The sequence below is a fragment of the Astatotilapia calliptera genome, chromosome 11 (genome assembly GCF_900246225.1).
Source record: "Astatotilapia calliptera chromosome 11, fAstCal1.2, whole genome shotgun sequence".
Lineage (NCBI taxonomy): Eukaryota > Metazoa > Chordata > Actinopteri > Cichliformes > Cichlidae > Astatotilapia > Astatotilapia calliptera.
The window spans coordinates 2,363,586-2,376,913 of record NC_039312.1 but is presented as its reverse complement, the minus strand read 5'-3'; the positions used below and the strand labels follow the sequence as shown (position 1 = coordinate 2,376,913).

Sequence of the window (13,328 nt, the reverse complement as noted above, 5' to 3'; positions counted from 1 at the left end):
TTGTGCATCATCAGTAGGGACGTGGCCAGCGACAGTGAGGGGTGCAAAGGTGCTGAAGAGAAGAGTCTGTTGGGTAGGCAAACCTCGGGGTGAGGCTGGGGGGGGGTTGTCTCGTCTCTGCTTTTCCCAGATGATGCAGTTCTGTTGGTTTCATCAAGATATGACCTCCAGCTTGTACTGGGATGGCCGCTCTGGTTTGGGAGCCAGTGGCTGCCCCAAGTGGAGGTATCTTCACAAGAAGAGAGCAGGACTGGTGCACTGACACAAACGCATGACAAGTCTGAAAATGGAGCTGTTAGGGTTAGGGGCCAGTTTTCATGTCAACAGGTTTTTTGGAACCAGTGAGACCAAGAAATCGTATCAGCAGAACTACCAAAACAAACTGAAGACAGACGTTGACAGTGGAGGGAAACAAACAGGAGAAGCTCGCTTCTACTGCAAAAATGAATTCTGCCATTTTAACATGTCCCAGCTGTCGTGTGCACTTATCCACAGCTTGTCCGCCCACTTCAAAAACACCTCTGCTATCCATCTGACACAGCTTCAAGACACAGAAGCCAGTGGAGCGGTGCGGCTAAGGAGAGCTGGGAGATGTGTCCCATTTCAGAATCGAGGAAAAAACATACATTCGATGCTGCACACGCTTCTTCCACCACAGCAGACGAGCAGCAAACGAGTCTGTATGATCACACCGTTGTCCCTCACTGGTTGAATCCTCCTCAGAGGCAGGACCGGTGAAGGCTGTCAGGCTTTTAGTAACTGAGGATGAACTCCAACATACACGCTGTGCAAACCCACCGTGTGTCCATGTGATGAGGACATGGTGCTTAGTTACTAAAGAGGATTGTGAGCGCACAAGAGAGAAATCGCCATTGTTTTGAAAAAAATCAGATACATTTATGAAAGAGATGTAGCCCATCAGTGTGTTTCTCATACTGAAATGCTGAATTCAAAGAACTAATCTGGTTACAGAAGCCAAAGATTTGGTCAATCTGCTGTTGGGCAAAAAGACACTGAGCCTATGCTACTCTGATGATCCACAGTCTCAGTGTCTGGTTTATTCCCAACCAGTCCACATGTTGTTGTCTCCCGCCTGTCTTTACAATTAGGATCATTTATTTAAAATGTTTTGCTTAAGTCAAGCGCTTCCTTCAAGCATGCACTCTTTTCCATCAGTCACACAGCATCTGCCTCATGTCACTACTGCGCTACCACGTCCAACCCAGTAACAGTCACAGATCAAGTCTAATCGAATGCAGTCGGATGATCAGGCTGTGGCCACTGTGTGTCTCGTCTGTGCTGAGAAGGAGAGCAGATTTCTCCTTCATGGACTTCCTGTTAAATCCAGAACTGAATTCAAAAGCCTGCTCCTTATATACAAGTTCTTGTGTTCACAGACCTCTCTGCACTGCATCATATCTGTTATTAACCTCTGTCTCTCTTCCACAGCATGTCTTTATCCTGTCCTCCTTCTCTCACCCCAACCAATCGCAGCAGGCCCCGCCCCTCCCTGAGCCTGGTTCTGCTGGAGGTTTCTTCCTGTTAAAAGGGAGTTTTTCCTTCCCACTGTCACCAAAGTGCTGCTCATAGGGGGTCATATGATTGTTGGGTTTTTCTCTGTATGTATTATTGTAGGGTCTACTGTACAGTATAAAGCACCTTGAGGTGACTGTTGTTGTGATTTGGCGCTGTGTAAATAAAATTGAATTGAGTTAATGATCTATCTTACTCACTCACCTCCTGCAGTAAAATTAAAGTTTATGCCTAAAATACATTTTTATTGCTCCAGAGGAGAGATTAGTGTGAGAGACAGAGAGAGAAATGTTTAAAAGTTTGCTTGGACTGTACCAGCCAAAGCTAACAATCTCTGCTGTAACAAAAGCAACACTTCCTTTGCACATGTCGAACATTTACACATACCATGGTTTGCTAAAGGGGAGTGCTTCTTAAATGCATCGGTTTAAGTGCTGAAGCAGAGACAGGTCCTGATGTTTCTAAATGAGGAAACAAAGAAACTATGATTCAACAGAAGGTAGCAGCAGGGAGAGCTTCATGGCCTGATCCAGGAGTGAAAGCTGTGCAGGATGGTAAAGGGACTCGTTTTATACCTCGTGCTCCAGCACGTTTTTTATGCTTATGTGCTTTTTATTTAATGTTCACATGCCAATGGATGCACTGGAGAGCAATTTGGGGTTAGTATCTTGCCCAATGAAGATTACAGCAGGCAGGGAGCAAACGGTGAACCTCGTGATTAGTAGAGGACCTGCTCTACCTCCTGAGCTACAGCCACCCAGGAAGTTAATGGGCCAGTTTGAACTCTTGCTGTCAAATCTAAGGATGCAGAGAAATCACGTCAGTAGTATTAGCTGTGTGTCTGAGGTAACACTGTAATACTTTACTATCTGTATATTCAGTACCTGGATTCATTTTAAGCTACAAGTGCATTTGTCATCAAACGGAGTGGTTTATAAAACAAATCTGCACAGATTTGACCCGTGTGGTGTGTTACTGGGTGTTTCATTACACTAAAGTCTCCTTTTGGTAAATGTTTCTGTGCCTATGGTTTCAGGAAGGGTGACACGAGGACAAAAAGAAAAAAACTTCCAAATGATGAATAATTTGTTCTGCAGTATCCGTCCAAAGCAAGAGTTCTGTTTAACCTGTTTAACCCAATATTATGAATTTCCATGTAACTCCTTATTTAAGAAGTAAGAACTTCAAACCTTGACAGCATCATCGATCAGTCCCCTCAGTGTCACAGTCAAAGAATCAGGTTTCCCTTTAATCTCCTATCTGTTTGGTGCCCTCAGCTTCTAATCTTCTCAATTTATTCGAACATCTTGATTTAAATATATACTGCTAAACTGAAATCATCTTCAAAATCAAATACAGACTCTTCTGGCATCTGTACATCTTTCTGTACAGACAGAGAATACACCAGTTCATGTTTATGAAGTTTGTAAATGAATTAGGCTTCGGTTCAGTTATAGTTTCAGGTTTCCCTTTAAATCAATTCACTTCTTTCCCCTGCACGACTCTTCACACAGCCTATGACCGATGAGTGCGTGAGTGTGTGACAGACAGATAAGTCCTCAACTATCCACCACCTGATGTGGCAGAGTGACAGAGGAGCCGTTGATAAATGAGCCTTGTTTGTCTCTTCCCTTCAGAAAATAAGTGAGCAGCTCTCCTTTCCCCTTCACAAAGATGGGCCCTCTCCTCACGAAGCGGAAGCCATACTCCTTCAGGATGTTGTAGCAGTCCTCCACTACCTGAGGGAAACACACAGAGTACAAAAGTATGTCTCATTGCTTTGTACAGTTGGGGACACAATTCAAAGCTGCACATTCAAAAGCTCCACTGGTTATGTTTGGTCACAGATATGGATGCATCGGCATCTGTCGCCAGAGTTGCGTCACCACATCCGGACTATCTTCTTACACCTGCATCCAGACCTGCTCCAGCTCTTGTACCCAGAGTTATTGCAGCCAGCACAGGTATGTGGGCTACCTGGAACACTTCAACCAGACCACCCCCCTCTTTTGCCCAGTAGACCATATCATGATTCATTAAGCCTGTGCCACCAGCAGCTGGTCATTAGAGTTTCTAACCCAGCATGTTAGACGTATCTTACTGGTTTCAGCTCTGGGAAGGAGAGCAGCTTAGCCCTGCTACAGGAAGGACTGAGTGATGTTCTTGGTCCTCATAAGCATTTGTCCGAGGATTACAAGATCTTATTAGCTCACCTGAAGTTATCAAGTGTGCTAAACGATACATTTGTGACCCAACTGCATATATCAGTGTGTTGAGGGCTCTCGGACTGGAGTACAAGCGAACTCAGTGCCGTCCTGTGCACACCACCCATAAAGGCAGGGGACTCTCAAGCTTTTGAAGCGGGTCTGTCCTGTGGGGATGCTAACTACTGTCAACGGAGTAGCAGAGAGGTAACTCCACTGTGGATCCCATGCAGACCGACTACTTACCAAACTTGTAAATGGTTTTTTACATAAGTGCTTTCTATCTAACATTCACACATTCAGACTCCGATGGATGCATCGTAGAGAAACTTCGGGTTACTATCTTGTCCAAGGGTATATGGAATGCAGACTGGAGCAGCCAGGGATTGAACTACCAACCTTCCGATTAGTAGATGACCCGCTCTACCTCCTGAGCAACAGCCACCCCATAACTTTGGGAATACTGCCCCAACCAAGGCTATTTGCACTTACATCACTGGAGAGGAAAGTCAGTAGGCACTGTCAAACCAAGAACACAGGTACCGTAATTGTCGGGCTATAAGCCGCTACTTTTTGCACCAGCTTTGAACCCTGCGGCTTTTAGTCAGGTGCTTCTTTTCTATGGATTGTCCGTGATTTTTGTCATATGGTAAGAGGATTTGTTTTGTTTGTTCCGCTGTTGTACGGCACTACGTTGCCTGGCGGAAGGGCATGTGATCAGACACACAGTATCGGGGTTCAAGAGTGGTATGTTGGTCACATGTCCATCCGCCAGGCAACATAGTGCCGTACAAGTAGCGCGAAATACAAACTTCAAAGCAGCACTACTCGTTCAGCGGGAGGGTGGATGACGAAGCCATCCTGAGCCTGTTTGTCTCCGACACCGGAGAAGAGGACTTTGGTGGTTTCAGTGGCAGGAAGAAGAGAAAGATGGTGAATGACTGACTTTTCTTCTTGTTAAAGCCGTGTCGCTGCACCTGAGCCTAAAAGGTAGGCCGGATCTATTTTTCTGGTGTGCTGTAGGTTATTGTTATGTACTACATTTGTTACTCATTTATGAAGCACAGTATATGTTTCATACCTGTAATTACCGCTACTTGTACATATACCCTAAAAAGTTATGCAAATATGTACCCATAACTTGTTTTTCAAAATATTAATAAAAGTGATGTTTCCAAACAGCCATCTCTTTCCTGACAATTCCCTTTGTGCATATTCTCTTACATATGATAAGTCAACATTGAAACACCTGCGGCTTTTAGTCAGGTGCGGCTAATGTATGTACAAAACAGGATTTTCCCCTGATTTTAGCTTGTGCGGCTAATTTTCAGGTGCGCTCTGTAGTCCGGGAAATACGGTAGTTTATTAGCCACTACCACAAGACCACTTGCTGTGGCCCATCCATCTTCTAAGGCTCGTGTCACAGAAGAAGAGAGAGTGTTTCGATCCCTATTGTGAGGAGCATTACTTGAGAGGATCCAAGGATTTCTCCAGGCTAGACGTGGCCACTGTGGTGGACTGGAGATGTTGGAGATGTGACGTAAACATGTTGCTGCATGCTCAAGAAACCCAGCAGCACCTGTGGTGAGCAACGCCTCCTTGCACTACCTGCCTTGCCAAGGCTAAAGAACAAAACCCTAATATTCTTACCATGAATGCTGGATCCAGTGTCATCTATGCTGACCATCACGCTCATCATAGATGCAGACCTCTGCAATGCTGGACGACAGGTTGGAGAGAAAATTGTCTGCTCCCATGAAGTTCCTTGCCCTGCCCAGACAGACAAGGCTGTGGCCCAATAAACCATCGCGACAGTAAGTCCTACAGCTGAATGGAGGATATCACTGGATATGTTCACCAAAGCAAAGCCAAAGGTGCGGCATTAAATATCGAAGTCATTCACAGCACAACAACTAGCCCTGGCTAAACAATCCTGCCCAGTGGAAACAACTGAGAAGAACCACCTACGACTTCCCCTTAAAGGTCTCAGCTGGGTGAGACCTATGATCGGATCAGATCACCCTCACCTTATCATTCGTGTTTGACCAGTGATCTGTGGCCTGGAGGGCCAGAAGCAGTCTGCACCAAGCTGGGTTTGGCACTGCAGCAACCCACAGTAGTCTACGACAGTAAGCTGATAGATGGTTACACTCAGCCTTACTCACACAGACAACATAGCTTTACAAAAACGTGGAAAGGCTGTGGCAGCTTGACATCCTCCCTTTCAGAAATATGCCACCTCAGCTGAAAGCACCTCAAGAAGCTGTCGTGGATCAATAGCCAGTGAGCTGTGATTATGGAAGGACTCCAGAAGGTCACAGACGTACAACCAGGAGCTCCACAAACTGGAGAAATCTGTGGTGAAGTTGACTCCAGAGGAGGGGGAATGGTTCGACTGGATTCGGTACATTCCACACCATCATGTGCACCACAACAGCTGTGGCTGTAGCTTACACAAGGACACGGATTGCCACAACTGGCACTTTCCTGACGGCCAGATCCCAGGTAGCTCCTCAGAAGAAATGGTTCATGCTTCGTTTGGAGCTCAGAGCTGTTCAGACTACTCTGCAAACTCAGCTTGCTCTACCGCTGCAAAGCACCATGGACTGAATCCACTACTGCGCTGGGTTAGTTGTGGTCTGAGTCCTGTTAAAAGGTCTTCCATTTGTGCTGAAATCCAGGAGCTCACCAGTTCTCCCCCGTGGAAATATATCATACCAGTGGAAAACCTGGATAACGGCATCACAAGGGGGAAGCAGCTTCATGATCTTTCACCAGCCTGCTGCTGGGCCCCCATGTTATAGCAACAAACCTCAGAGCACTGGCCCTCCCAACCAACACACCTGTCCTCGCTGCAATGGCTGATCTGCTCACAGAGAGACTCCACGTCCACAAACCTGTATTCTGTCCAACTGGAGCTGACTGCTTGACATGAGCGCCTCAGAGGGATAATCTTTAAGTGCCTAATCATCAGATCTGCACACCTTGATTTGCTGTTGACTCTGTGCTCAGACGCTTTCCTCCTGGCCTTGTGTCTCCTGTCGAGAACACCATTCAATGTATATTCAAATCATAGATCCAATTTCTGAGGCAGGTCTCGAGAGCTGCAGGAGGCTTTCTCCACCATATAGCCCATTCTTCAGGTGCATCTTGTAAATCAGAAGATTACCTTCCATACTAATCCACCACACACATTTCTGATGAACCTGTGAGAGGGAAATAAGGTAAGTCTGCGCTCCAATCATCCTGAGGATCACATTGTTCCTAAGTCACCGCATGGCGGTAGAAGGGATCCTTAATGTGAAACCTCTTGGCTGCGCATCATTGGATACTGCTGATCCATTACATCAACTCTGCTGCTCGTGGGGCAGCAGGACGCCTCACTGCTGCAGGTGGTTTCTGGACAAGGTAACATCATCACCAGTGGAAGATTAAAGCATCCAGGCCAAACAGAAGTCTCAACACACGACCGTGCCATAGGCCAAGCTGTCATAATCGTGCCCCCTCAGTTGCCCAGGGTCATGTCGCTGGTGGAGGAATCAGAAAGATGTTTCCTGGGAAGAACGGTATAGTGCTAGATCACATCTGTATACAACCAGCGGCTGAGCTGGTTACTCTGCCTCAGATGCCAGATGGGAAGTCTTCCTCATAGCACAACAGATACTTTTTGCTGTGATCTTAAAACTGCTTAAAAGAAACTTTACACTATTTATCTGACCTCCTCTCTACAATAATCTCTTTGGAGGTTATTTGAATAAGATAAAGCAGAAGTCTGAAGTGAAGCAGTACCTGGATGTTGCCCATCACACCTGTGGACTCCATGCGGCTTGCCACGTTGACAGTGTTGCCCCAGATGTCAAAGTGGGGTTTGCGAGCACCAATCACTCCAGCTAGCACCCCTCCCTTATTTAGACCTAAAAGAGAGTGTTGAAATATGCAACGTGTTGACTTTCATTTTAATTCACTTCAGTCTGTTTATTTAGTGGCAAATCACAAGAAAAGTTGCCTCAAAGCACTTTTATGTACGGTAAACACTCGGCAATAATAACAAGAAAACCCCAATCAGACACCCTCATATGACCAAACATGTGGTGACAACTGGAAGAAGAAACCCTCTTTTAAAACCCTCCAGTAGACCGTGGCTCAGGGATGAAGGCAGCAGGACAGGACAAAGACACACAGAGTGTATTATGCCCCCAGCAGCCACGGGCAGCATAACTAAGGGAGGGCCAAGAATAAGCTTCATCAAAAAAGAAAGTTTTGAGCTTACATTTTAAAGTATAGAGGCGATATGTCTCCCATATCCAAACTGGAAGCTGGTTCCCCAGAAGAGTGACATGTACAGCGAGGATGTAACACTATTAACAAGAAAATGGGACTCTGTGGAAGTAGAGGTTAGGTCCTGTAGCTGCTCTGCACTGTGTGGACACATGGCATTGAATAAGATAACAGTGGAGGAATTATAACCTTAAACTTAGTTACAGCAATTTTAGAAAAACATCTTCGTTGTAATTCATTATTATCAGGAAGTCCTAAAAACTCCCTGAAAAGCCTTCAGCTGATCCAAAATGCTGCAGCAAGAGTCCTGACAGGGACTAGAAAGAGAGAGCAGATTTCTCCTGTTTTGGCTTCCTGTTAAATCCAGGATTCAAAGTCCTGCTCCTCACATACAAGGTCTTAAATAATCAGGCCCCATCTTATCTTAATGACCTTGTAGTACCATATCACCCTATTAGAGCACTTCGCTCTCGCTCTGCAGGCCTACTTGTTGTTCCTAGAGTATTTAAAAGTAGAATGGGAGGCAGAGCCTTCAGTTTTCAGGCCCCTCTTCTGTGGAACCAGCTTCCAGTTTGGATTCAGGAGACAGACACTATCTCTACTTTCAAGATTAGGCTTCAAACTTTCCTTTTTGCTAAAGCATATAGTTAGGGCTGGACCAGGTGACCCTGAATCCTCCCTTAGTTATGCTGCATTTTGTTACAATTTTACAACATGATATAAATGTAGTTTTCCATCTAATGTTTTCGAGGCTGCTTATTGAATCTTTCATGTTCCATGACACTTGAGACTCTATAAGACGAGTCAAAACGTCCTCTCCACCACAACCTCAGCCTCCCTGACATGCTGCTCACTGTCTGTCTTATTTACAATCAGAAGTAAACGTTTTCTAACAGACCAGGTCTCTCCCCGGTCAGGGCATAGTGTATGAAAGTTATACTCAAAGTTATATTTTAAAGTTGATTCAAGTGTCACAATCAAAAGCAAAGATCTCATTTTAGTTCAGGATGATTCCAACTCAAAGATCAAACCCACGATGAAGTTTGTCTGCGACGCAGAGTAACAGAAGAATGCTCTGGTAGTCTGCATGCTCCCTGATAATTCACTGGAGAACATTTAGATAAAAATAAAAGGTCATATGTCCATGTGGGACTGGTGGCTGTGATTTCTCCTTTTTTGCCAACACTCAGTTCATGTTTTAGACATGATTCCTTCTGGGTCAAAATCCCTTTTGTAATGTTTCTAATAGTCTTCGTTTTAACAAAAAATAAATACACTGGAGATGCTAATTACTCATTTAAAACTACGGTAATGCTAAGTGAATGAATGCTATACAGCATGAACACAACATGTACAAGATGAAGTCTGCAAGTTCAGCTTTGCTCCTGACGTCAACTATTTGTTGTGTTTTGTTCCTACATGGTTTGAATCCACTGACCATAAGAGAGATAACATATCTTTGACGGACCTGCACAGCAACACACCTAACATGCAACCCTTCAACCGTCTTAAGATTAGGACGTACCGATGCGCAGCATGAAATTGTTGAATGATTGGTAGTTGATGTTCATAAGTGTAACCTTCATGGCCAGCGCAAAGTCTGCGAGGTCTGCCAGGTGCTGCCAGCGCTCGGTGTCCGACAGCTCTTCCTTCTGTCAGGCAAAAGCAAATTCAGTTTTTTACTTGGTTAAATGCTTCACTTTGTAAACAGCTCTTTACTGTATTATAAATCTGGATTATTGATTTGGGTTCTTCTGTGTAAAAACAACCAAGCAGATAACTGGGAGTGAGCGTCTTTTTTCCTGGTGACGAGCTTTGAACCACCAAGCAGTTCAGTCACGTGAGTCCATTTTCTTAGGCTATTAAATTCAGCCTTTAATTTTTCATCATTCTCTGTTGTGCTTGTATTCATAATGATATTAACATTAATGCTTGTATAAGCCTCTCACCTCAGCATTAAACTATCACTAACTCGTTCTGTCAGCGCCTCACTCTCACCCAAAACTCGGAAATAAAACCGTCGAACCTTAAAACGAGGCTTTCAACAGGAAAATAAAAGGTCACATCTCTGTGTCGGACTGGTCAAATCACATTGTAATGTGACCGGATTTGACCAGCCAAATGGCCTAAACGTGAGCATTGAATCCTAAAACAAGGATTTCAACGGGTGCAAATAAAATGGTGTTCTTATGTTTAATGTGTCCAATCCAGGCCTCGCGGGCCGGTGTCCTGCAGGGTTTAGACGTGTCCTTGATCCAACACAGCTGATCTAAATGGCTGAATGACCTCCCCGACATGTGCTGAAGTTCTCCAGAGGCCTGGCAATGAGCTCATCATGTGATTCAGGTGTGTTGAACCAAGGTGAGATCTAACACCTGCAGGACACCGGCCCTCGAGGCCTGGAGTTGGACACCCCTGATGTAAATACTGACTCACTACTCAAAATGCCTAAAATGAACACAAATTCTACGTATATGTAGAATGTGGCCCACAAAAAAACCCAAAGCCTTAGCTCATTTAAACTTTGTAGCTCAGGTGGTGGAGCAGGTCACCTGCTTATCAGAAGGATGATGGTTTGATGCCCATCTGCTCCAGTCTGCATGACTAATATCCTTGGAAAAGCTACTGACCCCAGTTTGGAGTGTGAATGGGTGAATGAGGCGTGTAAAGTGCTGTGTGTCATCAGTTACAGTAGATAAGCAGTAGATTACATGCATCCCTGGACGTCTCCACTGCAAACACCAACCTCTGGTGAAGCTGACGTCGATTTTTCTTTCAAGATGACCAAACTGTTGATCTGATAAATCATTGCCAAAAGTCAGAATGTCGACACTGACTGTGGCTCTAGCTCAGGAGGTACAGCAGGTCGCCTTGGAAGGTTGGTGGTTCAATCCCTGGCTCCTCCAGTCTGCATGTCAAGTATCCTTAGGCAAGATAGTAACCCAGAGCTGCTCTCCGATACATCCATCGGAGCATGACTGTGTGTGAATGTAGTTAGATAAGCATAAAGAAAGTGCTTGTGTGAATGGGTGAATGTGGCAAGTTGTGTAGAGCGCTTTGAGTACTCGGGAGAGTAGAAGAGCGCTATAGAAGAACCCGTCCTTTTACCATTACTAAGCTCCACTAGTTTGTGCGTCGGGACAACCATGTGGTCTGTGGTGTGCGACAGCATGCGACTTTGTTCTGGAAAGATTAGACTGGAAAACACAGCAGCACACAAACGCAGCCTGTGCTCTAACACGACTGTGTCGACCAAAGCTCGTTTATCCAAAGTGAAAATGCAATAAAGCATCGAAAGCCTCAACATCAAACCTGAGGGACACATTTTAGACTTAAGGATGTCGTCACCACAATAAGGACATCAAACCTATTATCTATTAGCACTCAACACGTAATTTAACTCTCCATTATGCTCAGTGCACGGTTAGTAATCTTCCATTATTATAGCCTTAATTAGAACATAGGTTACATTTGTCTTATATCCTTGTCGAGTGAGGTGGTTTTTTCCTTAACTGTCCAATTTAAATATTTCTTTATATTCATAGTAAATCAGATAGATTATCATTACATTTGTTGTCAAACTAACTGAACTAACTAAAGAATCTGCAACATTTCACTGATTGTTTATTAAGACTTCAGCCTATAAATTCCTATAAATTATGAAAAATCTACGTTACCATGGAAATAACTGAGTTACAGGCTGTCTCAGCTGTGCCCTCTGCACTACAGTAAACTGTACCTGCATCCTAATCAGATCATCTTAATCAAATTAATATTTCCACAAAGAGAGTTGCACCAAACCTGCAGCAGATCTAGATCTATTCACACTAAGATGCAATTATGTTGGCTCTGTCAGCCATGACACACACTGAAGCTGAAGAAGTCATGTGACCACACTGACCTTGATGGAGTTGTAACCGTTGCTGACGTCCGGGGTGACACCTGACGCTGCCATGTATGTGCTGCCAATAGTCTTGATTTTTGTAATGCAGCGAAACTGAGGCTCATCCAGCAGCTGACATGGAGACAAGTGGGAGGTTGTGTTACTGACAATGAAAGCACAGACAAACATGCTGCAACCATTTTTAAAAAGCACTGCACCCTGGCCATCTGAGCAACTTACATTTCAACTTCATCTCACCACAAAACGGACATATCGAGGTGTTTGTAACCGTTTTCAATATTACTGTACCGTCAGGGGTCTGCTATCACACAGCTGAAAGAAAACATGAACGTTTGGGAATTAAACGATTTCTGCAATGACAACATGTAGATGTGGTCTGATCACCATCCAAGTCATAATTAGAGACTTCAAGTAAAATCAGATTTAAACTAATGTACAGAAACTTTTATGGTTCTTGTGTCTTTTTCATCCACGACTCTTTCTAGTGCACGAATCACAGCTGGAATCACTGCGTCAGCGAGCTCACAGATATTTGAGATATATTCCTGATTTCAATGTCTGCTTTCTCTGCTCATTTATACACATTGATTTGTTTAAGGTCACGTTATGTAAACCAATTTGGCTTGGTTAAAGTTGGCGGTCATCTCCAAGCCACTTTCTAACCCACCTCCACCACAACCCCACCTGTATTAGTTATGCTGCAATATGTGTAGGCTGCTGGGGGATTCCCATGATGCACTGGGTGTTCACAGACCTCTCTGCATTGAATCATATCTGTTATTAACCTCTGTCTCTCTTCCACAGCATGTCTTTATCCTGTCTCCCTTCTCTCACCCCAACCAATCACAGCAGATGGCCCCGCCCCTCCCTGAGCCTGGTTCTGCTGGAGGTTTCTTCCTGTTAAAAGGGAGTTTTTCCTTCCCACTGTCGCCAAAGTGCTTCCTCATAGGGGGTCATATGATTGTTGGGTTTCTGTCTGTATGTATTATTGTAGGGTCTACCTTACTATATAAAGCACCTTGAGGCGACTGTTGCTGTGATTTGGTGCTGTATAAATGACACTGAATTAAAATAAAATGGAATTATTGCTGTATCTGACTTAATCTTTGCTCTATATGAGCTCTAGAGACCGGCCCACCAGGTATTATAGGAAAAGCCATAAAGAATGAAAACAAACGCTGTGGTGACAGTGATGTACAGTCTTGTTGGTATATGTGTGATTTCTATACATTTTACATCAGATAAAAACTTTGGTTGTAAGATTCAGATAATTATTTAATAAAAGCAAAACATTTTAAATGAGACTAAGAAAGAAAAGTATGTCTTTGTGCCCCCCTCTCCCTGTTAATGCCCTACCTGCCCCCCTGGCAACACTTTGCTAGACCCGCCCCTGCACAGTTACCAGCTGT

The 13,328-nt window shown here is 44.4% G+C and overlaps 1 protein-coding gene across 5 annotated transcripts in view; it reads right to left on the bottom strand.

Annotated features, from left to right (window-relative positions):
• Positions 1-2,444: 2,444 nt before the first annotated feature.
• The window catches only part of adcy3a (adenylate cyclase 3a), a 66,630-nt gene continuing 55,746 nt past the window's right edge, over positions 2,445-13,328 (bottom strand). For all 5 annotated transcript variants that reach the window (XM_026184467.1, XM_026184465.1, XM_026184463.1 and 2 more), the window contains exons 18-21: positions 11,917-12,030; positions 9,541-9,667; positions 7,527-7,651; positions 2,445-3,272 (exon numbers count right to left, since the gene is read on the bottom strand). In XM_026184467.1, coding sequence (XP_026040252.1) covers positions 3,093-3,272; positions 7,527-7,651; positions 9,541-9,667; positions 11,917-12,030 — 546 coding nt within the window. In that variant the 3' untranslated portion in view covers positions 2,445-3,092. The remainder of the gene's footprint in view (positions 3,273-7,526; positions 7,652-9,540; positions 9,668-11,916; positions 12,031-13,328) is intronic.